At 54.7% G+C, this 26,506-nt stretch overlaps 1 protein-coding gene across 9 annotated transcripts in view; it reads right to left on the bottom strand.

The window, feature by feature from the left end:
• MINK1 (misshapen like kinase 1) overlaps positions 1 to 25,067 on the bottom strand; it is a 55,536-nt gene extending 30,469 nt beyond the window's left edge. For 6 of the 9 annotated variants that reach the window (XM_070061289.1, XM_070061291.1, XM_070061290.1 and 3 more), the window contains exon 1: positions 24,763 to 25,066. In XM_070061289.1, the coding sequence (XP_069917390.1) occupies positions 24,763 to 24,819 (57 nt within the window). In that variant the 5' untranslated portion in view covers positions 24,820 to 25,066. Of the gene's footprint in view, positions 1 to 24,762 lie in introns of all 9 variants that reach the window. The other 3 variants (XM_070061288.1, XM_070061284.1, XM_070061283.1) reach the window with 1 other exon arrangement.
• Between the last annotated feature and the right edge of the window lie 1,439 nt (positions 25,068 to 26,506).

The raw sequence follows: 26,506 nt of genomic DNA on the forward strand, positions 1-26,506 counted from the left end.
CCACTCTGCTCTCCACCTCCGCGAGATCTACTTTTTTAGCTTCCATGTAGGAGATCCTGGGGTGTCTATCTTTCTGTGCCTGGCTTATTTCATGTAACATGATGTACCCCAGGCTCATCTGTGTGGCCAGAAATGACAGGATTTAATTCATTCCTTCTCCAATGAGATTCTTGACCTTAACTTAAAATAATGTAACACTGGCATCCAGGCACTGTGCTAGGAATTTTACACACAACCACCGATTTCATCTCTGCCTAACTCCACGAGGCCGATGATCATTCTCGCTTTGCAGAAGAGGACACTGAGCTCGGGGAAGGCAAGCAGCTTGCCCGAGGCCGACAGCTGAGGACGCAGCTGAGCCCGGAGCTGAGTGCAGCCAGCCTGGCTCCAGAGGCTGAGCCACAGCCTCCCCTTTACTTGGCCCAGCCACAGCAGGGTCCGTGCACCCCCACATTGCCAAGTCCACCCGACACACAACTGGGTCTCCCCTTCTCCAGCAGAAAGGACGCTGTTTGGGGCAGGAATATGCCTGGGTGGTCCCTGGCTCTCTGGAGTATGAGTGAGGCAGACCAGCACTGCCATGGGAGCCTGACTGGAAGACGACAGCAGTGTGTTATCTGTGCAGCACTGAACCTGTGGCACACAAAGAATTGCTTCTGGTGCACAGAGAGCGTGTGGAGCCACAGCCTGGCTGCTTCCTTTCACTAGGGCTCAGCTTACTATGCATTCCTGATCCTCCCACATGGCACATACATTACAATTTTAAAAGCCTTTGCTTCAGGGCTGGCGCTGTGGCGTAGTGGGTGAAGCTGCCGCCTGGAGTGCCAGCATCCCATATGGGTGCTGGTTCGAGTCCACTTCCGGACCAGCTCTCTGTTGTGACCTGGAAAAGCAGTGGAAGATGGCCAGAATCCTCGGGCCCCCGCATCTGCATGGAAGACCCAGATGAGGTTCCAGGCTCCCGGCTTCAGAATAGCCCAGCTCCGGCCATTGCAGCCATTTGTGGGGTAAACCAGCAGATGGAAGATCTCTCTCTGGAAGACCCCTTTCTCTCTCTGCCTTTCAAATAAATAAATAAATCTAAAAAAAAAATTTAAAAAGCCTTTGGTTCCTGGCCAGTGTTGTGGCGCAGGTTAGGCTGTCATCTGCAATGCTGACATTCTATCTCAAGTCCTAGCTGATCCACTTCTGATCCAGCTCCTTGTGAATGTGCTTGGGAAGTCAGTGGGAGATGCCCCAAGTACTTAGGCCCCTGCCATCCATTTGGGAGACCTGGATGGAATTCCAGGCTCCTGGTTTTGGCCTGGCCCAGCCATTATGGCCATCTGGGGAGTGAACTAGCAGATGGACTCATTCTGTCTGTCTGTCTCTCTCTCTCCCTCCCTCCCTCTCGCCACCCCCTGTTCTCTCTGTAACTCTTTCAAATAAATAAAATCTTCAAAAAAAAAAAAAAAGCCTTTGGTTCAATGGAGAGACTATGGAAAGTGACATAAGCATGGTGGGCTCAAATACTAAAGGGTGTGGCTGAGACAACTGACAGACCCGCCTCGTGTGGTCCAAGCCATCAGGGAGAGACGACGCAGCACTGGGTTTAACAAGTTTCACGTATGAGGTCCTTTTAGTTGTACAATTATACGTACTGCAGAAACTCTTGGAAGACATAACAAACTCCTCATACCATGCAGGGAAGCCAGTCACACGCACAGCTAACCCGGACGGCACGCACCTCGTGATGTGCCGGTCCGGCAGGATGTCACCCTTGCATGACTCAGAACTGCCTGGCGTCTTTTCCCCATTTTCCTTACCACTCCAGGCTTGCTTCTGGGGTTCTATGAGGAACTCAAACACTTGCTGACTGAAGGCTTCGATGCCAGAGAGAGCGAGGCAGAGATGGGTCTGGTCAAGGAAAGCTCTGGAAGAGGTTGAGGGTAAAGGACTGGGGGAAGGGAAGGGGCCTAAAACTGGGAGGCTTCAGAGGAAACCTCAGCCTGAGGTGGGTGCTGGGGCAGAGGGCAGGAACTACCCCCTTAGGCTCTGCTCCTCTTTGTTTGAAAGTTTATTTATTTATCTGAACATCAGTGAGGTGTGTGGGAGGAGACAGGAGAGAGGGAGGGAATCTTCCATCTGTTGATTCAATCCCAAGTGCACAGAACAGCCAGGGCTGGGCCAGGCTGAAGTCAGGAACCCAGAATTCCATCCAGGTCTCCCACTCCCACTTAAGTGGCAAGAACCCATGCACTTCAACCATCATCTGCTTCCTCCTAGCGTGTGAATTAGCAGGAAGTTGGACCGGAAGCGGAGTAGCCAGGACTCGAACCAAGCACTCAGGTACAGGATGCGGCATCCCAAGCAGCAGCCATGACATAATGCCCACCCCACTTCTCTGTTTCAAATCCCTCTAACTATTTCAAGTCCTTCAGTCTCCCCTGCCTGTACTTCAGAATCTCCCCAGCATCTGGGCATGAGAGGTGCTGAGCAATGAGGCATAGCACCTAGATCCTTCCCAAGACACTGACTCATGGCTTCATTTTGCACTGTGCAGGAGAGAACCAGGCACAGCTGGGCCGGGCTGTCTCCTCCCTGTCCTGCTGACTCTCGTGGGGCCCCCCTGACAGCTCACAAGGTGAAAAAGCCAGCCTGGCTCTGACCAATGAGTAGGACCCAGCTGCGGCTTCCATCTTCCCTTCTCTTCCCACCCCTGAAACCCAGAAGTCATTTTAAAACTCTAGGACAGAGTGAGATTAGGTCAGAAATGAAGGTTATGACTATGTCCCCAGAGAGAACGCAAAAGGGACTATGCACACACTGTGCAGGGCGTGGAGCCTGGGATGGGGTGGCAGTGGCGATACTCACTGAAGCTCAACAACCAGGAGGCATGAGCCAGCGCCAGAGGACAAGGGAGGGAGGCAAGGGGTAAACCCCAGCCACTCCCCAACCCAGAAGCGAACAGGAGCAGTGTGCAGTCGCGGAGGAGCCCCGGATGACAGGGATGACAGTGGGGCACGAGGAGGCAAGGCCTGAGGTTTGGGGTAAACTCCCTGCTGGTGGCCCGCAGGTGGTAGGTTACAAATCTGGCTCCAGTCCTCACTCCACTAACAATGCCTCCTCTGACAGCTAGCCCTTCCCTCTGCACTCTTGTTTGCCCATCTCCAAAGGGGGAAAGTAATTCCTGCCTGGTTGGTTTTGCAGGTAGATGAAATTTCCGTTCAGTAAAGATTTTTTGTTTGTTTTTTTTAAGAAGTACTTTAACAAATGCAAACTGTGATCTGTATTAGCCAATATCTTTATTAAATATCTGTCAGAGAGAACCTTCTTAAACCCTGGCTCTACCCTCTGGGAGCTTCTAAGCCAGACGCTAATGCAGAAAGAAGAGAATTAACTGTCTGAGTTATAGGTGCTTCAACATAAACCCTAAGAGCAGGTAGGGGAGGAAAACAGCCGCCACTTTTCCTGCTGGCCTGTGAGCCTTATAATTACTGAACAGTCGAGCTGGGAAGGCTCACTAAGCATTACAGGCGACTGGGGCAGGCATCTGAGCCCGCAGCGAAGACACTGGTGAAGCGCTCACATCCCATATGGAAGTGCCCGAGTTTGCTTCCCAGCTCTATCTCCTGGTTCCGGCTTCCTGCTCAGGGGAACCCTGACAGTCAGCAACGATGCTTAAGTAACAGAGCTGCTGTCACTCAGGTGAGAGACCTGGACTGCGTTCCCAACTCAGCTTCATCTGGGGTGGGTGTCTGGGGAGTAAACCAGTGGAAAGGAGTTCTCTGTCTCTCTTCCTTTTCATCTCTTGAATAAATAAATTTCTTATAAAAGAGAGAGAGAGAAGCCGGCACTATGGCACAGCAGGTTAAGCTGCCGCCAGCATCCTGTATGGGCGCCAGTTGAAGTCCCAGCTGCTCCACTTCCCATCCAGCTCCCTGCTACTGTGCCTGAGAAAGCAGTGGAGGATGGACCAAGTGCTTGGGTCCCTGCACCCATATGGGAGACCTGGAAGAGGGTCCTAGCTGCAGCCCAGCCCAGCCCTGGCCATTGCAGCCATTTGGGAAGGAAAGTAGTGGATAGGAGGATTTCTCTCATTTTCTCTCTCTCTTGCCTCTTGCTTCCTCTCTCTCTCTGTAATCATGACTTATAAATGAATAAGTAAATCTTAAAAAAAAAAAAAAAGTAAGTATTCCAGGAGATTCTAAGAAGCTCCTAGAATGGGAATGAAACCCTGGGAAAGAAACAGCCCAGTGGAGACAAGGGCTGGTCGCGCCCAGCCAAGATTATTCATGCAGATTTGCCCCGGCAGGTCCTGCTGCCCAGCCAGTGCCAGCCAAACCCAGATGGGGCGCGCCCCTCCCTCACAGAGGAGGAGTGCCAGGAGGCAGGGCTGCCCTGGGGAGGAGGGGCCCCTCCTTTGCTGGGCCCCAGCCCCACCTCCTCATAGGAGGCAGGCTTTCTCCGGTTACCTGTTACCAACCTCACAGGATGGCACAGAGAGACCCAGAGAAGCCTGTGATAGGGAAAGAGGAGTGGGAACTTGTGGTCTAAAGAGGGAACCAGCAGGAGCTGGACCAACAGAGCCCCAAGCCCAGTAACTGCCAGGGCCTGTGGAGTCCATTTATCTGGTACCATTCAGAGGAGACTGGGCTGGGCCGAGAGGCCTCCCCCCACCGCTGGGTGGAAACAATAGGCCTGTTTTCCTTAGCACTTCCTGTAATCCAGAAGCCCACACAGAAAGGAAGAGGGGGGCAAGGGCAACGGTACCAAGGGAGAGCTGGGGGAGGGACCTTCAGCCTCCCATCAGTCATCAGTTCTTTCAAAGCCACCCCGAAACACCATCAAAGTATGCAGCAGTGCAGCCTTAAAACCCACCGATTAGTCCCATTTCCCTCCGGGTTACTCACCCAACCCCCTCTGTAGGGGCTGTTCTGAAACCACCGCGGGGTGGGGTGGGGGTCCTAAGGGCTGTGGGGACAGGGGCAGCCAGGGCTTCCCTGTACTGGCAGAGCCTGGAAGGAAGGGCAAGTTCTGGTAGAGGGGTGGAGTCTCACAGGTCCTGCAGTTAACTATCAGTGGCTAAAGGATGCCATGAGAGCCAACACACACAAGGGTCTTTAGAAAGCTCACGTAGGGCAGCCCCAGAGCACCTGGGTTCAAGTCCTGTGTACCCCGGGAGGCAGCAGGTGCCGGCCACCCACATGGGAGATCCTAACTGAGTTCCCTCCTCCTGGCTACAGCCTGGCCCAGCCCTGGCTGCTACAGGCATTTGGGGAGTGGGCCAGCAGAAATCTCTGTCTTTGAAATAAATAAACAAAAAATTTTAACTTCATGGAAAATGTATATTATGAAACAACTATGCTGAGATGTCAAAATTAAACTTAACTTTTAATACATTTTCCCACAAACTTTTTGAAGTTTACTCATACGGGAGAGTGTATGTGAGAAAAAGGTAGCATGTGAGTATGAGAGTAGCAGAGAAAATGGGAGTGAGTATGTAGGCTGGGGGTGGGGAGAAGTCTGACGAAGCAGAACACAGCCACAGCCCCCCCACCCCCCAATCTGGAAGGAAGGGTGGCAGGAGGCCCGGGTGAGTCTCCTTCTTCTACCCCAAGGCCCACCATGGGAAGGGAGCACATGACCCCCACTCCCACTCCAAAGGGCTCAGTGTGAAAAGCAGGCCCACGGCCAAGGCAGGGGACAGACAGAATACTCCTAGGGAGAGAAAGGAAGGAGACGCAGGAGGGGGTGTCGGGGAGCCAGGAACTGCAAGGAGGAGGGAAGAGAAGGCGGCTTGAAGCCCCATCAATCCCCTCCTGCCTGTCCATGAACCCAGTAACAACGCTGACTCTTTCATGAAGCCTGTGGAAACTCCCTTCCCCAGCTTTCTTACCCTCTGTGACAGACTGCACACCCTGCCTCCCACACTGGCCAGCTGGCCCTGCATTCTGGTTCCATCCGCACCGTCAGGCCCTTGCCCCTGTTTGACATTTGCTGCCTGTGTCTGAATGGGCAGGCGATGGGCATGCAGCAGAGGAAGAGGGAGTCCTAGTCGGCTCTGGGAATCGCAGGGAGGGAAGGAGCCCAGGACAGCTACGTGAGCACGAGAGGAGGGTGGCTTACAACTCTCTATGCCAGGAGGATGTGTGAAACACACACGCACACATACTTGCAGATACACGCAGAGGCAAGAGCGAGTTCAGACATGACACACGCATGGACACAAATACCATTCTCACCAGGAACCAGTCAGAGCAGAAGGGGCCCTGCCTGCAGCCAGCAACTGGGGACTTCCCCCTCCTCCTTCCAAAGTTGATTCTGCGGCCTCAACGCCCAGGCTCCCCGGCCCTGGTCTGGTGGATTGAAATAGTCTGGAGGTCTTCACAGATGGAGAGGCCCACAGGAAGTGGCAGCTGACACATGCAGAGAGCCGGAGGAGGGAGGCTGTGGGAGCAGGGCAGTGCAGACAGTGTCGGGCAGTGCGGGAGGGAGGGAAGGCGAAGGGACCAGGATTCAGGCAGCCTGGTGCTGGTTCTAAAATGGCCACAGGCAAGGCAAGGGACAGATGGTCTCTTTCTGATGCTGAGCCGGGGAAGTGGGGAAAGGGAAAAAGGAAAAAATAAATACCATCACAGTCAGGAATTTAAAAATAAACTGAAAAACCTGAAAGATAAACAGCTTGCTTCTGAGGTTCCGCCTGCCTCCAGAGCCTTCCAAGGGAAGAGAGAGCTGTGGGCTTGGGGGCCAACTCCCAGTCGTGGGTCTGAAGACAGCCGGAGGTCATTCCAGCCGTCCCCCTGTAACCAGTCCTGCAGCGTTTGAGGTCGCCGAGGTGGCTTCTTGCCTTTGCTTCCCCCAGCATTCCTTCCCCAGTCTCGCCTTAGGGAAGTTAAAGTTTTCAGATGTTACAATCTGTGTGTGCCTCTCTCCTCCCTACGAACAGGGTCAGCAGAATCCATGTCATCATCTCACAGCTGCCGCGGCCACCCAACTGCCCAGCACTTGACAGTGTGCAAGGGGCTTCCACAACGCCACTTCTCATTCACGCCTGGAACCTGCAGGGAAGCGGGGCAGGAGCTACAACCTCACTTCACAGACGAGAAACCCGAGGCTCTGACAGGTCACGGACCTGCCACGGTGAAGCCAGACCTCAAGCTTGCTTGGTCACCCCGGCAGCCTCTTGAGCTTCATCCGCCAGAAGGCATTTGCCGTCGGCAAGCCAAAGACGAACCTCCTCAGGCTCCGATGTGACTGCCTCACAGCTGCTGGTCCCAGGTAAGCTGACCTGGAGCCTTGCCAGAGCCCACACTGGTGTCCTTTCGTTTTGTTCCCAGCTGGTGTGGCCAGGTGGCAGATGCATGGATCTCTCCCTGTTCTCACGTTGTCTTCTACCTCTGGGCCTCCATGGACGGCGGTCACTCTTCTTTACTGGGCTGCCTTGGGCCCATGCCTCCAGATCTCAACCTAGCCACAGCCACCTCCAGGAAGCGTGCCCAACGGAACCCTGTTCTGCACCCACAGTTCTCTCTGTCATGACAAAAATCCTGTTTTTGTGGCGGATTCTGTCTCCTTGGCCAGAGTTATTTCTTGGTGGTCAGGGTTACACTGAACACCTGTCTGCTGAATGAATGAAATAAAAGAAAGTAGGTGTTACCTAGAAAAACGCTCCTCACTGTTCAACACGGTGGTTTCTAACACAACTTTGGGCTGTCTCTGTCCTTCCTAAACCACTAGAGTGTTCGCTCACATGTGATGCACTGGGCAGCTGCTCAACACGAATCCTTTTGCCATGTGGAATCAGCACCCCACAGCTACCTGCTTGGTAAATGGGCGTTCCCAGAAGTGGACTCTCTTCAAGCACAGAACTCCAAATGGTCAGCAAAAATCAAAGGGGGCTGCTGATAAGGGCCCGAGCACCACAGGAGGCCGCAGGGCAGGAAGAGGTGGAGAGGTGAAGGGAATGCCTCTTGGGGGAGAAGGAGAGGAAGATGACAGGGCAGAGGCCAGGAGACCCACTTCACCTGGAGGCTCCCGGGTGTAAGGGGTAACCCAGGGGCAAGTTTCTAGGCTGAGACAGAAAGGATGCCACGAGTGTAGTGAGATAGACCAGCAGGGTCGGTGCCAACACTGCACTGAAAATGACAAGGCCTGGGCACTGGTTCTGACTCTTAAGGAATTTAGGCAAATCAACCTCTCAGAGCCTTTTTCCTTATCTACTTAGTCCCATCACAAAAGAATTGATGGCTGGAGCCTGGCTGTGGCACAGCAGGTCAAGCTGCTGCCTGTGACACCAGCATCCCATATAAGCAGTGGTTTGAATCCTGGTTGCGTCACTTCCAATCCAGTTCATTGTTCATGTACCTGAGAAGGCAGCAGATGATGGCTCAAGTGCTTGGGCCCCTGCCACCCACACAGGAGACTTGGATGGAGTTCCAGGCTTCTGGCTTCAACCTGGCCCAGCCCTGACCATCACAGCCATTTGGGAACTGAACCAGCAGACAGAAGATCAATCTCTCTGTGTGTGCGTGTTTCTCTCTCTGTCTCTCCCTCTAACTCTACCTTTCAAATAAATAAATAAATCTTAAAAAAAAAAAAAAAAAAAAAAAAAAAAAAACTTAGGGCTGTAAAAACATCCTGAAATAAAGCGCTCCACATCTGCATAGCATCCTTATGAAGAGTCGGGCTCCCGCAGAGCAAGGAAAGGTGACGCAACAGTGATTTTCTGACACTGCTGAGGGTCCTGGGCTTTAGGGTGAAGAGTGGCAGCTTAGGAGAAAAAAGACCCGAAAGCAGAACTGGAGGACGGGCAGGAGAGAGACAGGAAGGCGAGGCAGGCCCTGGGAAAGACACAGACAGGGCAGCAAGGGGCACAGCGTGGAGGCAGCAGGCAGGGGAGAGACGTCAGCCCTGCTCAAGCTGGCGGGGCGCAGACTAACGGAGGAAGACACCACCAGTAATCAGGGGTTGGATAATAATAAGGCTTCTCGCAACTGGTTTTCAATGGTAGCACAAACAAATCATTATCCCTCATTGCCAACCTCCTACTGTGGGAGGCAGGTGTCCACAGATCCTAGGGAGGAGACCGGGGCAGCTTCCTGACCAAGAAAGCCTGCCCCTCTCGCGCCCCCACAACGCCTCTAACTCCAGAAACCCACTCAGGGGCAGGAGCAAGGACTGGGGTAAGAATGCTAGGAAAGAACCTAGAAGGGAGGGCAGAGGGTGCAGAGCTGAGTCAGTGGGAAGCAGAGCAGAGGGTGGGGCCCGCAGTCGGGGGGGGGGGGGGGGGGGCGGCGCCTGAATCACAGAAGAAACAACATTACCCCTCACAGGGTGGGGACTAGGTATTCTCTGGCTCCACCAAGGGCCAGCCCAGGATAAATTACAGTCAAAGGGACGTAGGTGAGACAGGAGGAGGAACTTCCTGATGGGCAGGATGGGGCAAACAGGCTTACCCAACTTCTCACCAGGCCTGTCTCTCCTCTTTCTCCTAAGAAACCTTCTCTGGCTCCCTTCCTGCCAACTCTAGGGCTCAGCGAACCAGTCCATGTATTCATTCAACAGACGCCGAGTACCTGCCGTATACCCGGCACACGAGATCCCAGTGAACAGGGCAGCAATGGTCCCTTCTTTCAGGACACTTGACAGTCTGGTGGAGGAGGCAAACACTGATGACATCATCACACACAACAACTATGAGAGACTGAAGAAAAGGTACAAACACCATGGAGGGAGGCTCTTCCTATAAGAGGCACCAGGTGATCTGTAAAAATGGTCTGCTATTCACTTGGCCCAGAAAAACCCACAACATCATGCAAATCAGGAGCCTCAAACCTCTGTGTCCACTTTAAGAATGCCATCAAGGGTATGCACGTCGGAAGAGCCAGCAGGCATCTGAAAAACAGCACACTGAAGCAGCGCTGAGCTCCAGGGTGGAGTTGGTGGCCGTGCCCAGGCCCAACAGTGAGGCCGGACACAGGGCCGGTGATCCAGAAAGACTTTTCATGGCACATTCTCAACAGCACAGGGAGTAACACTGGGCTTAAGGGTTTGCACAAAGGGACTCTGGTCATCGAACAGATCCACCCAAGACGCGCCCCTGTCCCTGCCGAGCTCAGCGCTGGACTAACCACGCCCCTGCCGCACTGAGGGTCCTCACCTCTCCCGAAGGAACAGGCTGTGCCTGAACCAGAGGAGGAGGGGCACGGAAGGAACAAGATATCCCAAGAGGAACTGAAGAAACACAAACTGATGGTGTGGGAATAAATTCAGCACAGAATAAATGCACCAAAAGTAGAAATAAATAAATAAATAAATGGTTCAACGGAGGTCCTGATGAGGACGGGAGCAGGGAGGCCTGCAGAGGAAGTGAGATTCATGCTGAGCCCAAAACAAGGAGCAAGAGTCACCCAGGCAGAGCTCTGGGGCTGGCGGGCGCGAAGGCCCTCAGCGCCAGGCAAGGCAGTGGGAGGAGCCACGCAACCGCCTCAGCCTGACCTGTGCTTTTCCATAGAGTTCCTCACACATTTTTGTAGGGATGTCTCTCTCCCACCCCAACAGGGCCTTGTCCCCCTCCCCATCAGAATGTCCCCAAGGGGCAGGCACTGGCTTCGCCCCTCTGCTTCCTCTGGGTGGGTCAGAGCTTTTCCGAGTGCCTGCCAGGGTGACTGCCGGAATTCCTGACTCAGGGGGCAGGGCAAACAGGAGTTACGCGCTCCCGGAAGATTGCGAAGTTACTCTTTTTTCCAGTGATGCTTGGATTCTCTCAGGCGATGGGCGATGGCTCTGGGACGGGGAGCCAGGCCTCCACCTGGGACTCAGTGACTCACCGCAGCCATTCGGATAAAAGTCAGCGGTCTGGTGGTTTTCTCTTTGTTAAAGAAAACTCTAAGTCAGGAGAGTTCACAGAGCCCCAAGAGACATCCATCTGGGCACTTTCTTCAGTCAGAGCCTTGGGCACCCACCTCTCATGAGCGTTTACTGGGCTAAGCGCTTCCCACCACACTTATTTAACCCTCTCAACATCCCTGTGAGGTGGGTCTTCTTGCCCTCATTTTATAAGGGATGAGGGCTGATCACTGGCCAAAGACCACACGGGAAGCACAGAGCTGAGTCTGTCTCCAAGGCCTGTGCTGTGGGGCTGGTGAGTGGTGAGTGGTGATGGAGAAGGCCCCCCCTACTCCAGGCCCCTCTCTATCCTCGAGCCCCCACAAAAATTCCCATTTCCCAAGTCAAGCTTCGCCGGGATCTGCCCGGCTACCCCAGGCACCAGTGCACTCAGGAAACTGTTTCGGCTGCACACCTCCGCGGTCCCTTCAGACCATGTCCCGAAACTTCCCTGGATCTGTGTGCTGTCCACAGATGCTGGCCCCAAGCCCACCCCAAGACCTCCACACAGCAAGCACCCTGTCCCCAAGGCCATGCTGTTTCTCTCAATTCCTCCTTTCCCCAGGTCAGCACACACAGTTGTCACCTCAGATGTGTACCTTTCCTTATATAAGAATACTGCAAATCACACATCTGTTTGGACATTTAAATCAGTGCCAGACAGTAGGCACTCAAAGACTGTTACGAAGGGAGAGAAGGATCCCTGGAGCCGGAGTTTGTGGTATAGCCGGCCATGCCACTGCCTGCAATGCTGGCGTCCCAGAGGGGTGTCAGTTTGAGTCCTGGCTGCTCCACTTCTGGTCCAGCTCCCTACTAATGCACCTGGGAAAGCAATGGAAGATGGCCCAAGTACTTGGGCCCCTGACACTCACATGGGAGATCTGGAGGAAGCTGCTGACTCCTGGCTTCAGCTTGGCCCAGCCCCAGCCATTGCAGCAATCTAGGGAGTGAACCAGCAAATGGAAGATCTCTCTCTCCTTCTAACTCTGCCTTTCAAATAAATAAAAAAAAGCTTAAAAGAGATAGAGCGAGAGAAAAGAAAGAAGGACTAATTGGTCCCCTACATCAGCTCCCCTGGGTCCCACCCTGACTCCACTGAATCACCTCTGGGGGCAGGAGCTGGGTATGTGCAGGTTTGGGATGCTACAAAGATGATGTGAGCCTCTGATTAAAAGTCACTGAGTGGGGGCGGGTGCTATGGTGCAGTGGGTTAACGCCCTGGCCTGAAGCGTCAGCATCCTATTTGGGCGCCAGTTCTAGTCCCGGCTGCTCCTCTTCCAATCCAGCTCTCTGCTATGGCCTGGGAAAGCAGCAGAAGATGGCCCAAGTCCTTGGGCCTCTGCACTCGCATGGGAGACCCGGAAGAAGCTCCTGGTTTCAGATCGGCGCAGCTCCAGCCATTGCAGCCAACTGGGGAGTGAACCATCAGACGGAAGACCTCTCTTTCTCTGCCTCTCCTCTCTCTGTGTAACTCTTTCATATAAATAAATCTTTACCAAAAAAAAAAAAAAAAGTCACTGAGTTGCTAATCTCTTTGTTTTGTGGGTGAGAAAACCAGAGACAAGTAAGCTAGAAACGGAAGTGAAACTAGAGCCAGGTCTCCCAGCTCCTGCCGCCACATTGCTCACGGGTGTGCTGAAGGCAGCGCCCAAGCTGCGCAGCCCCTCCTGGCAGCAGGCCTCCAGCTGGGAGCCCTTTAGAGACGGACTGCCACCTGACCCAGTCCCAGGAGGTTATGAGGTTAAGAGGCCGGGGCAGGCAGCCTGGACAGCAGCAGGGGCATCCATCATGAACTTGTGAAACACGCCTAATCTGGATTCTGGACTGAGCGTGAACAGTTCCCTCCTGGTGGGGATTAAGTACGTGAGTACAGGAGGTCAGCGCTAACTTCCTCTAAGGCCTGCTGTTGGCACTTGTACGATGCAAGGATGGCCTGCAGATGCTCTACGTTAACACAAGCACTTACATCACTTTTCATTTTTATTAGTGATGGTGGTGAGAACAGTATCTAGGCAGTGTGTGGTGCCAGACTACAGGATAACACCCAGGGAAGACCGCATTTCTGGGAGTCGGCAATTGGAACACTCACTCACAGGGCACCGTGGGGTGGGCGTTTGGCCCGGCAGTTAAGATGCTGGTTAGGATGTCTTCGTCCTAATCCCACTGGAGGGATGGGTTCGATACCTGGTTCTGGCTCCTGATTCCAGTTTCCTGCTCATGCAGACTTTGAGAAGCAGTGGAGATGGCTCAAGTGGTTGGGTTCCTGCCACCTATGTGGGAGGCCTGGACTGAGTTCCCAGCTCCCAGCTTGCAATGAGCAAGCATTTGGGGAGCGAATCGGCACATAGGAGCACCCTCTCGAGTGCCCACACTCGCTCAAATAAATATTAAAAACAAAAACTTTCGAGCATCAGGGTTGGATAGACTAGCTTCAGTTCAAGAGCAACTGACCCCAGCTCACACGTGGCTCAAACCAAGAGGGAAGCAGGCTCTCAATTGCAGTGGGAGGATGTGTGGTGCCAAGGGCACCTCTGGCAGGTAACCCGTATCTGAATACACGCAGCCTCCTGAGGCTGTACACAGATGACGGAGAAGGGGACCTCATCAATGCTGCAGCTCTCCCTCAATCCTAGGGAGCCAGCACTGTTGGGAGGGAATGCAGGTCTCCTGTGCTGCCAGCCAGCTAAGGGCACAGCCCGCCACAGTGCAGCCCAAGACACCACCTCGCTCTAGCACCTGGAGGTACAAAACCCACTCTGCATTTTGATTCTAAGACAGGTCTCCCTAGCACGGGGGCTCTCATGTCCTCTTCCTTCTCCCCGCTCCTCACCCCAGAGAGTCAATGACAAAGGGTACATGGTGCAGACAAGAAGGGAGGAAGCTGGTAGGCTGCTGACTTGCTCATGCTGTGTCCCAAGACACTGAACTCACTTCTGGGTCATGCTCTGGGTCTATCCAGAGGTGTGGACACCACAGAGGGATGCAGAGCCTAACCTGGCTCAAAACTGTATAGGTCTCAGAGCCTAGAACTCACGCATCCCCTCACACGGCAGTGCAGAGCTGCTGGTAATCTGTGTTATCTTCATCCTCTAAATGACCTCCTTCCCAGTTTCCTCCAAGCCCCCAGACCCCGGGAGGAGACGCAGAGAGGGGCTGAGCCTGAGCATGGTGAGGAGTATCTGCACAACAGCACAGCCAGGAAGCAAGTCACAGCTGAGAGACGGTCCAAGGAGCTGAATGTGGAAGAGAAACCCGTAACTTCTCTTTCCGCTGCCCGATCCTGGGGGATCCCGTGCAGCCGTTTCACCTAAAGTCCCTGCCAGGGAGAAAGGCCTATACTCTCACATCAGAGGCAGGAGGGAGGGGTGCACTCACAGCTGCTGATACACATGGACTTCTGACACAGTGCGCTCACCTGACTCCACAAATACCAGCCAGGTATTAAGCACCTGTTAGGTCAGGCCCTCTGCTCACCTCTGCACACGCAAGAGGGGATGAGACGTGGAACGGTGGTTGCCAGGGGCCAGGGTGAAGGGAATGGAGAGCTACTGTTGCACGCATGGCGGCACCGGCTACCCAAAACGCAGATGTGCTTCCCGCCCCAGAACTGTGCAGTTAAAATGTTAAGTCTAATATCATGTATATTTAACCACAGCAGGAATTTTAGAAATGCAGGTGGGATGAACCCGAAAAGCAGGCCTTCTTTTGAATTGCTCAACTCTTTCTTCAAGATGTAATCTTCCAAATCATTCATGGGTCATTCTCTTCCTGTTGTCAGAGCGCTCTGCCCCAGCGGCCCAACAGCCAGCAATCGCCATCAGTTCTGGACCCAGGAAGCTCTGCACACCCAGCCCATGCCACCACTGCCACCCCAGCAGCAGTGCCCAAAAGCTCAGGCTGAAGCCACGCATGCTGATCTCCCCTAAAAAACAAACAGAAAACAACGCAGCCTCAGGTACACAAATACCTGTTCTCTACCAAGACTACCCAGACCACAGGCTCCTGGAGGGCAGCCTCCAGCCCTCCCTCAAGTCATCTACAATCAGGAAACAGCCTGTGCTCCAAGGCTGCAAACCACGCTGAGACCCCCTACAGCTGGTGTCCAAGCCCTCAGCGAGCCCACCGAGCATGCTTACCACAGGTCACTCCAATTAGAGCACAAGTAGAAAGGCAGCCACACTGCCCCGTGGCCCTCCTCGCGACACCGGCCACACACACACACCGGCCACTCCAACAGTACAGGGGCTGCACAGACTCAGGTTTTGGAGTGAGTCAGACTTGAGTCTGCATCGTGGCTCTGCCTCTTCCCGGTCGTCCGCGTTAGATAAGTCATTTAACTTCCAAGTTAGTGTTTCTAAACCTCGGTTTCTTTATCTTGAAAAGGAAGACAGTATCATCTACCTCAAAGGGCTCCTGTGAGTGATAAAGAGATCACAGAAGGAAAGAACCTATGGCAAAGCCCCCTTCGGAGATGAATCCGCATTAAAACACTTCTATCAGAGCCATCTCTGTTCCAAAGCCAGGGAGAGAAGGGCTCTCAGGAAGACTAAGGGGAGGAGAACCAGCAGGTCCTGGTCCACACTGCCTGTTCCCATCCTCCCTCGACACACTGCCCTATAGGTGGGCCCAGAGCAGCAGTCACTGTGAGAGGGACTTTTTTTTTTTTTTTGAGATTTTTATTTGACAGAGAGAGGGAGAGCCACAGAGAAAGGTTTTCCATCCGCTTGCTCACTCCACAAATGGCCACAACAGCCACAGCTGAGCCCATCTGAAGCCAGGAGCCAGGTCTCCTACACGGATGCAGGGGCCAGCTTCCATTGCTTTCCCAGGCCTGTAGCAGAGAGTTGGATCAGAAAACCAGCATCCAGAACACGAACCGGCGCCCATACCGGATGCTGGCATTGCAGGCAGAGGCTTAGCCTGCTACACCATAGTGCGGGCCTGAGAGGGACTTTCTACAGCTTTCCCAAACCTTAGCTAGCCGAGGCCAGGCACCCATCAAGTTGAGACAGACCCAGAGACATCGAGACGCTGACAGCAGCTCTGCATTGCCTCAACTTGTCCTGTGCAGCTGCTGTCCCCAGCCACCACCAACTCCCCAAGAGGACACACCATGGCCAGGTGCCTCCCACCCCCTCACTTCCCTGCAGTGAGTCACGACATTCATTCTTCACCTTTGATCTGAAGGGGACAAGGGCAGGATGCAAAGGCCCAAGCCCCTCTCCCAGCACTGTGCGCGTGGGCCTCTCTCCGCCTCTGCTTCGTGCTCCGGGACTCTGGGGGCACCGCGGGCAGTTGCTTCCTTGCACACTCTTTCCTGAGCCACTTAAAATTAAACACCAAGCGCTGCCTGCTTTAGCCACGCTCTTACAAATGTGCCTTGAAAGAACGAGTGGGTGGGTGGTGGCTCGGGAACAGGAGAATCCTCTTCCTGGCAGTCTGGCGTGGAGCCCACCCGGTCTACCTGCACAGGTGTGACGCAGACAAAGCGACGCTGTCGGGAGCAGCATGTGCTGGCCGCGCACAGTCGGGTAGCGTCTACGTTCCCTTTCACCCAGAGGGACGAGGGGACTGAGGAACTACTTCCTCCTTCACAGAAGAAAGCAGCCCAGCCCTTCCCCCGCCTCTCCTGTCTCTGTGGCGAGTTCGTGAGAGGCACCAGTGACACCTCAAGTGGAAAAGAATTCTCCAATGCACTGTCCTAGACGCGGCAGGATTGTTAAAAGGGAAGGGCAGGCCGGTGCTGCAGCTCACTAGGCTAATCCTCCACCTGCAGCGCCAGCACCCCGGGTTCTAGTCCCGGTCAGGGCGCTGGATTCTGTCCCGGTTGCTCCTCTTCCAGTCCAGCTCTCTGCTATGCCCCGGGAGTACAGTGCAGGATGGCCCAAGTACTTGGGCCCTGTACCCGCATGGGAGACCAGGAGGAAGCACCTGGCTCCTGGCTTTCAGATCAGCGCAGTGCGCCAGCCGCAGCGGCCATTGGAGGGTGAACCAACAGAAAAATGAAGACCTTTCTCTCTCTCTCTCACTGCCTAACTGTCATAAATAAATAAATAAGGGAAGGGCACTGCTGCCCTAGCTGAGGACCCCTCGAGTGAGGACCCACATTGCTCTGTATCCCGTGCGGTCTGGCATACACAAGCCCCTCTACGGCTTGTGGACTGAGGCTGGTAGGGAAGGACAAGTGACAGGGCACTCAGACCCACATCTCCTGCCCAGGGACGGATCACCGAATGCCTCCTAGGGGCTCAGCACTTTTATAAGCACAAGAAGGACCCACAAGAAATATGGATGCCAGCCCCTGTGCATAACTAAGTGGTAGGAAAAATCAGACTGTAGAATGTATTTACTACAAAGCAATATACAAACAAATGCTGGGAAAGTGGACACGGTCATCAGTTAAGGGCAGGCATTGTCGGGGACACTCTGGGGGCGGGGGAAGCATAGCTGCTTGGGTTGCTCCTGGAGATGGACTTCTCTTCACTCAGCCCTACTGAGCTTCAACCTGTCCTGCAAAGGCCACTGCCCATGGAACTTTCCATCCCCCCCAGAAAATCAGCTAGCACCAGGCCTGCTTGAAGGAGGCGTGCTCGCCCAGAGGCAAGGCGGGAGAGCCCCGGACTCACCGCCTCTTACCTGCACAGACACTGAGCAGTGCGCTTCCCCGTGGGGAGGCAAAAACTCCCTGCCCCTGGCCCTGGGAGTGCCCTGCTGTGGGACGTGGGCCTCTGAGATGCATCTGAGCTCTAACGACCTCCTCCTCGCCTACCAGCACCTCTCTCCTTAGGCCAACAGCTCCCGTCCTCCATTCGTCTCCCCTCTGCCTCCCAGGCTCCTCCTCACACAGGCTGCATCACCGAGCACCTCTCCTGTTACGCTGCTCCAGGAGTCTGGCTCCTTCCAGAAACCCAAGACATGCGGCTTCCCCAACCCAACTCTGCTTCCTTTCAAACACGCAAAAATCGGTAGCACTCCCCTACATGTCCTGCTCATCCTTTGCACACAACGCAAACTGAGAGTCTCACCTATTCTATATGGTATCTGTCTCATGCTAGGAAGTCTCCCACCCCCGACAGACCTCAAGAGCTAAGGCCAAGGCTGGGCCTCCCTGTTCTTACTTCTGGGACCCTTCCGCACCGTCCAAGCCCTAAGCACCTCTCAGGCTGGTGACACCTAGCAGTGCAGCCTTGTCCCTCACATACCAGCTCTAGGTGACAAGCACTCACCCACGCCCTGCAAAGCCACATGTGGGTCTACAGACCCAGGACTCAGAGACCCTCCACTCCAGTAAGAAGAAGGAAAAAAAAGGATTGACTCACATTGTGGCACAGTGAGCTAAGCCACCACCTGTGACATTTGTATCAAAGTCTGGATCACATCCCGACTGCTCCACTCCTGATCCAGCTCCCTGCTAATGTGCCTGTGAAAGCAGTGAAAGAAGGCCCAAGTCCTTGGGTCCCTGCCACCCACATAGGAGACCTGGATGGAACTTCTGGCATCAGCTTGGACCAGACCTGGCTGCTGCGGCCCTTTGGGGAATGAACCAGTGGATGGAAAATCTTTCTGTCGCTCTGACCTCCAAATAAATAAGTCCTTTTTAAAACATTGAGGGTTTAAGGAGTCATATGCCCTTTCCATAGATATTATGTGTCCTTTTTTTAAAAAAAAAATATTATTTGAAAGACGGAGTTACAGAGAGAAGTAGAGAGAGAGGCCTTCCATCAGCTGGTTCACTTCCCAAATGGCCACAACGGCCGGAGCTGGGCCAATCCGAAGCCAGGAGCCAGAAGCCTCTTCCGGGTCTCCCATGTGGGTGCAGGGGGGCCAAGGACTTGGGCCATCTTCCACTGCTTTCCCCGGCCACAGCAGAGAGCTGGATTGGAAGTGGAACAGCCGAGACAAACTGGCACCCGTGTGGGATGCCTTACCTGCTACACCACAGCGGTGGTCCCTGTCCTTTCCTTCTGAAACATTGTTTTCCCTCCCACGGGCAGGGTCAGAAGAAATCCGGTGGAGGAAGTTAAGCCTGGAGCTCCCACCCCTCCTGCGGCTCCTGGCCCTCGGCTGCTGATCCGAAGCTCTACCCTGAGAGAGGCTCCGTTCCAGGGCTTCCCAGTTCCGGCGTCTACCTGCTGAATCACCTCTATTGACTCGTCCTGGATAAGACCTACATCTCAACCAACCAAAAAACCGTAAAAAATAAAAACAGGGGTGGACATCGTGGTACAGAGGGTTAGGCCATCACTTGGGACACCCACATCCCACACTCTAGAGCTGGCTCCAGTCCAGGCTGCTCCGCTTCTGATCAGCTTCCCGTTATTGCAACCCTAGGAAGAGGCGGACGACACCTCACGTGCTCAGGCCCTGCCACCCAGGCGGGAGACCTGCTGCCTGGTTTTGGCCTAGCGCAGCACTGGCTGACACAGGCACTTAGGGAGCGAGCCAATGGATGGCAGAGCTCTCTCTCCCTGTTGCTATACCTTTCAAGGAGATGAAAATAATTTTTTTAAAGTAAAATCCTTGTTATATGTGTTCATGGCTGCTTAAGTTTTTTTCCTACAGTTCTTATCATGGCTTGTAATTATAGACAGTCACCTGGTGTCCCATCCTAGTACTAGCCTGTAGAAGAACCAGGTCTGCCTTGTTCACACTGTATCTCTGTGTCTAGTTCTAGATCCTCACCCACAGCGAGCAGACACATCCCTATACCACCTGGCCACTGGACAGAATCTTCAAGGGTTTCCTTGGATCACTACAATTCCATTTTTCCTCTCTCTTCCCTCCACCAGTCCCTACCCTTAGTGAAAACAAAAAGCCTCCAGTACCTTTCCAATCACCCTCTACAGGTGGGAGAACCAGACTCAAGGACAGCCTGGTTGGGAGACTGTCAGCAAGAGGAGAGAGAAGAGAACAAGTGTGAACTACGGGCAAGTCTTCCACCAAACAACGCCTTTGCGTCTTCCTAGAATCTGTGAGTAAAGAAACATTTTCAGTGTCAACTTGTTAACCGGATGCATTTCTGTTCTATCTTTTTCCACGTAGGGGAGGAAAGACTGGAGAGATAGTGGTAGAGTGGGTGCTGAGAGAGTTGGGGGCTGAGCCCCAGATTTCAAGATGACTGACTGCTGACAACGGTAACTTGTGGCAATCAGATTGAACAAAAATGTCCCAACCTTGAGGATTCCAAGATTTAAGGAACACAGGAACCACTTAAGCAAAGGCTAGCCCATGCTGACCAAGGCATTTCTCTTAGCTGGAAGCTCCCAGAGCTCTGGTCGATGGCTTGGTGTCACGCTGGGCACACTACCGCCACGTTCCCACAGTCCCCATACCGCCACGTTCCCACAGTCCCCAGACCAGACTCAACACAGTGCACCGACAGTGCTTGGTGACGGACGGACACAGTAGAGGATGGTATTGACAACTTTCCCCGATTCAGCTTTGCTTGAAGATGAAAGACTGTGCAGGCAGGCTCTCACACGGCTTCTGGGAGCTGCAGCAGCCCGGGACTGTTTAGCACTGAAAGGGTACGGACTCCTTATTTACAGACTGACCGAGCAGAGGAGCATCATGAGTAGTTACGCGTTTCCTGCCATCTTGTCCCCTCAATGACAAACAAGGATGTTTTATTACCTGTCCCAGCTGCCTGTGTCATCCTGTCTCAGCCACACAGTTCAAAGGTGACAGCAGGGGAGGTCAGGTTTAAATCGGGTGAGTTCTCTGAGGTCCTGGGGCGGCAGTGAAGGGGTGGGGCAGCAGGCTCTCCTGCTGACCTTTTTAGTATTTTCTATCTCAACTGTCCAAAAGCTCATGTTTCCGGAATACTCCCTCCACAGACCACTAAGGGCTACGGTGACCAGTCCCGTCCCGGAGCATAAAGGGTGGTGGCGTCTCTCCCCGTCTGGAGAACAGCTGAACACCTAGGGTCGGAAAAATCCCCTGCCTTCTGCCTTCCATCGTTTCGCCAAAGCAGCATTTCACCTTTTTCCAAATGCCTCGCCCCCCTCCTACCCCGCAGTTCTCCAGGGACAAAGTCACTGTCAACGCCCCCATGTCTGCTGCAGGCGGTCAGCCTTCCAGTCCCCCGCCGGAGGCATCTGCCGTCGACACTTGGCCAGCGAGCACATCCGAACACAGCAGCAGCCCCGCGCGGCTCAGCAGCCTTGAGATACATGCCCAGAACTGCCTGCCTTCCAAGTGCTGCTGGCTCCACAGCCGCGTGGAGAGCAAGGGAAGGAGAAGGGCTGCTCCAGAGAACAGACACAACAACATCAAATCACTGGAAAAAGAACATCTCTGTCAGCAGCCACCTCCTAGCAACAAGTCCTCCTTGCATGTGCTCCACGATGTTTCCGCCGGGCAGCACGCAGTGCAGCGCCACAGCGTCAAGGACACTGCAGTCTAAAACTTCCAGCCGGGCAGACAGTACCGAGAAGCTGTTTGACGGATGAAATGGGTCACCCAGAGGGAGCAGTGCAGAAGGAAGGGGGTCAGCCTGGGGTCTGGCCCTTCCTCGGCGCATCTGCTTCCGCTCAGCCTTTGCGAGACGCCAAGAGCTGCTCCTGGAACGGAACCAAGCCTGGACACAGGGAAGGCTGGGAACGGGAAGCCCATGTTTCCTCTTGAACGTTCCTAACTTTACTGCAAGGCACTGCCCAGACAGGAGTCCAGGGCTCTGCTTACCACCACACCAAGTCTGATTCCAAAGACACCTCCGAAAAGAAAAGATAATGTCTTTATGTGCTTAGAAAAGAGGAGCGAGAGGAAGCCTACCAAGCCTGACATTTATGGAAAATGTTCTCTAAGCAAGCATCGTGCTAAGATCTCTCGCCAGTTCTAGCATGTACTCACTCAACAAACATTTGAGCCCCTACTACATACAAAACTGTCCTAAGAACTGGGTGTACAAAAATAAACAACTCAGTCCAAATCCTAGCTTTCACTAACTTATATTTTCGTCGAGATTGTCAGAAATAAATATATACGGCTGTTGGTGACAAACATGATGAAGAATGATTTTAAAGTAGACAAAGGAAATGCCATTATATACAAGAGCAGTTCAAAAGCTTTCTGGAAAATGGAATTAAATGTGTGTTTGGGTACCAAAAATTGTTAAAATCCAGGCATATGAGGGATGTTCAAAAATTCAGAGAAAACTATGCATGGATTTCAAAATATTTGCACCCAAATAAACTTTCCCTTTAATTCCACTTTTCCATGAACTTTTTGAAGTACTTTATTAAAATTTTCTCTACAAACGAAGCAGGGAGGGGGTGCCCTTTTGAATACCGTTGTGCTGGAAGGCTTCCCTGACTGCCATTTGGTAACAACGACACTAAGGGCCAGGCATATATGGTCACTGTGAGCCAGGAACGACTAAGTCCTTAATGAGCAATATTTCATTTACTCATCAGCCACCCCGAGTTCAATACTACGCCCATCCCCACTACACAGATGAGAAAATGGCTTTGTGTAGAATCTGTAATAAGTAAGGGATGAAGGGGGAGCAAGGCCCAGGTGGCACAGGAAGTCAGGAGACCAGGACTGGACCTCAAGATTGCAGTGCCAAACCCCACAATTCTCCCCACTGCACCACGCTACTGCGCTGGTGGGAGAGACGGCACCTCCAGGAGGTCACATGTGGCTCCCCACATTCGGCTAAGAGATGACTGCAATTCAATCTTCCCGAATATGAGACTATATGATTCTCAACACCAGCTAGAAACCAAGCCCTAGCTTGAAACAAGAGGAGAGAGGCAGGCACCTGGGGCTCTTCAAGGCCAGCTAATAAAGCTAAGTTCCTCCCCCCCCCACCCTCCCTGGCCCCCAACGCAAGCCCATGCAGCAAAGGGAGGTACACTTCGCTGCTCACTGTCCAGGTCGCCAGCCAGGCGCCGGCTGCCCAACAGAGCCACGGCAGCTCTCCCAGGCGGAGTGCAGGGACAGGCCCTGAGAAAGGGAGGGCAGGCCCTCTCCAGCTCCGTTGCAGAGCCAGCACAGCTCTCCCCCAAGCCTTGGAATACTGGGGTGCTACAGGGGGAGGCAGAGTATTTCCTCAGGAGCAGAAGGCAGGACAGAGAGAGGGACGGCCCCGAAACGGGTCTGCTAGGAGAGGAGAGAGGACAGAGTGGCAGAAGGCGACCCAAGCAGGCGAGCCCAGAAGGGAAATACCACGCGCAGGGTCAGAGGGTAGCTAATCACCGGGAAACCCACACTGGGGGCCCAGACCAAACTACCAGCGGCTACAAGGAAGGAGAAGCCCAAGCAGAGTGCCACAGGTTCAAAGCAGAGGTCATGGCCTGGACCCACCTATTTTGTGCTGCATTTCCACTCCACAGCCACAGGAACCTGCACCTAGAGTTAATCAGCAACCGGGGCGGGGCGGGTGGAGTGCAGTCAGACTGCTCTTCACAGCCCGCGTCTCCAGCTTATAGCCCGACCCACCTGAGCACCCCAGTTTAAAGCCAGGCTAAGCTGCCCTTACTGATCTCCCTCCTGAGGCCGGCGGCCCCTGTCCCCAACATCAGGACGCACAGAAAGGCCAGGCTCAGTCTCCCTCCCTGGCACCAAAGGGATTATGACCTGAATGGCAGGAGAAAAACTGTGTCACCTGGAGAAACCCAATTAACAACATGACTCTGCTCTCTTCAATTCCCCTCTCCCCTCTAGTCATATCCGGGGCAGCTGCCTGGCTGACCGCCTTTTCCCACTACCGGCCACGTTCCCTGGCTAATTCGAAAGCCAGGAGCCAGGTGGCACGGGGGCCTCCCGAGCAGCTCGCCCACAGATGGGAAATCCTGCTGTCCCCACACCTTGGCCTGTTGAGCAAGCTGGAAGGGCACGGGATCCAACACCACCTGGCAGTCTGGAGTGTTCACCTTGAAATCAGCGAATTGCCCTTAAGCCAAAGCTGCGTGGGGAAGGAGCACACACACACAGGAGGGCAGCCAGAGCTCCTTCAGAGGAGCCTGCAAGTGCCCCCACGTGGGACAAGAAATGGTATTTGCAAGCGATGTCTGCTGCTCTTGTTTCCACTCAACCCCTTTCCTAATTATAATTAGCGCCCCCCCAACATACACATAACCGCAGCTTTTCCAAACCACAGGCCGCGTGTGTGTGTGTGTGTGTGTGTGTGTCCATGTATGTAAACATTCTCTTCCCGGCCCGGTGCTGGAGTTACTTAAAAGAGACGTCTGCCCTCCTCCCCCGCTGCACTTGTCTGGGTCCCGGCCTCACGGCGCTGCGGAGTGGGTAATGCAATACTCGGGGACCCTGAGACCGGAAATGCCTGGCTCTGGACTGCTGGCCGGCTGCACTTGAAACAGGAGCGCAGGCACAGCCAGGGGCAACTGGACGTTGGGACCACAGGGGAGCCCGCGGGAGGGAGGAGGGGAGCGGGGAGCTGCGATTCCGACCGGGGAAGAGACGCGATTCAGGGGGCAGGCCAGGAGGAGAAAGACGGATGAGGGGGAGGCTCGTCAAGACACTTGCAAAGTCAAAAATCCTGGGAGCCGAGGAAGGGGGGGCAGGGGAGAGCCAAGTAAGGGCAAGGGGACCGCCATGGAGCCCCTGCAGGTGACTCCAAACACTTCGGAGGAGGGGGTTCCCGGGCCCCAGAGTAGAGGCAGGGGTGGCAGGGAAGTGTGGGGGCGGGGCACCCCAGGGTGGAGACCGAACCGGTTCCCAGAACCTGCGGCGAGTGGAGAGAGAAGGGGAGCAGAGGGCGGGGGCCCGGCGGCCGCGAGAGCCCGGGAAAGAGGCGAGGGTCGCCTAGGGCTGGGAAGCGGCCGGTGGAGGGGGCGCCCGACTAGCACGTGAGGCGCGCAGCCAGCACGCTCCCTCCCCTGCAGCGAGGACGCGAACCAGGGCGAGGCTGGGGGGCGGCGCGCTCACCCGCAGGGCGGACAGGTCGATGTCGTCCAGGCTGCGGGCGGGGGCTGGGTCGCCCATGGCCTCCGCGGGGAACGGCGCCCCGGGGCCGCTCACGCTCCGGCTCGGTTATTCCACTGCCGCCGTCGCCGCTTCTCCCCCATCGGGGGACCTTGGGGGCGGGCTCCACCGCGCCTCCCCCGGAGACCGGGGAGGGGGAGGGCCGGCGGGAGGACCGACCCACCGGCTGACAGGAGCTATCGCCCCGGAGCCTGCAACCCGAGCCTCCCGCCTCTCCTGCGCAGGCGCGGAGCGGCCGTGCCCCGGGAGGGTGGAAGAGCGAACGTGACGCGAGCGCGCCGGGTTCCCCCTCCCCCTAGGCGCCGACACCTGCGCGCAGGCGCAGCAGAGCCGGCGAAAGGCGCGCGCGAGGACCGAGCGACCGCGCGAGCCTGGCGTGAAAGAAGTGGGCGGCGGCCGAGGCGGCCGCGGTGCGCGCCCACCAGCCGGCGCGCGTGCGCACACGCGTTTCTTTCCCCTAATTTTTTTTTTCCCCCTTTTCTCCCTCCTGTTTCCTTCTAAGATTTCCTTTGACGCCTTTCCTTCCCTTTCCCTCCTTTCGTGTGCCCGGCTGCCAGTCAAACCACCCACCTCCCTATTTGCGGGGGAAGGGGGGCGGGACCCAGCCCCCTCCATTACTAGGGGAGTTGTTATGGTAACTCCCCACGCGAAGGCTGGGTGGCCTCTAGATAGGACGGGCTGTCCACCCACCCAATTGCCATGGCAACAGTGGAGCCGCCAAGGGAGGGGCCTCTCCGTGAGAACTTGGCTGTGGGAACCACGTGGGAGTTGGGGACTGGGGTGGTGGCGGGGGACAGTGGATGCCTCAGGAAGACCCTGTACTCCCGTCCCCGGCGGAGGAAGGGGTACCTCAGATCTCAGGATGGGAGATCCTACGTCAGACCCGAAACCCTGCATGTCTCAAAGTGCGGTGCGCAAAGGCACTGTTCCAACAATTATTCATTGACCGATCACTGGAGTTGTGCGTGGGGGAGAGGTGACAGAGAGGAGGAGGAGGAGACTCTCTAATCCCTGCCAGTCTTGCTCGGATCACCTTAGATCTGGTCGTGTTGGAGCAGCACCTGCAGCCACCGCCTCACGGGAGGCTGGTAGTACTTGGTAAGAACAAGGAGGCTCCTTCTGCCTTGGCTTGCTGTTCAACCTTGAGCAAGTGGCTTTGCTGCTCTGGGTTTTTCCTTCATTGTTGAAACTGAGGGAGCAGACTGCAGGACCGTCAGGGTCTCTGCCCAGCTCGACCACCTCTGAACCTCCCGCCAGCCTTGGTGTTAAACCTCACCTAGGAGGGTTTGAATGAAAGGTCCTTGGAAAAGTGCTGAATGCCTTCCCTCCGCGACCCTGCTTGGTACTTTTGGGTGCACATCCAGGCTTGCTCTCCTCCCTTCCCGGGTCATTTACTTTCCTTACCCGAGCCACCGGCCCCGTTCACTTCCACTCTCTGTCATCCTACTTGGCCACAGAGTGATTTCTGTAAAACTGAAACCTGACCGTATTCCTCTGTGTAAGACGCTTGCTAACAGCTGCTCTCTTCGAAGACCTGTCCGGATGCTGCTTGCTTCTCCTTCTTTATTTTTCGGTACCCCAATGTTCAACTTCACATGTTCTGGCTGTTTGAAATACCACTCAGTTCCCAGAACTCGGCACACTCTCCTGTGGCTGTTGTACTTACTGTCTCTTCTCCCTGGAATAG

The sequence above is a fragment of the Oryctolagus cuniculus genome, chromosome 17 (assembly GCF_964237555.1).
Source record: "Oryctolagus cuniculus chromosome 17, mOryCun1.1, whole genome shotgun sequence".
Lineage (NCBI taxonomy): Eukaryota > Metazoa > Chordata > Mammalia > Lagomorpha > Leporidae > Oryctolagus > Oryctolagus cuniculus.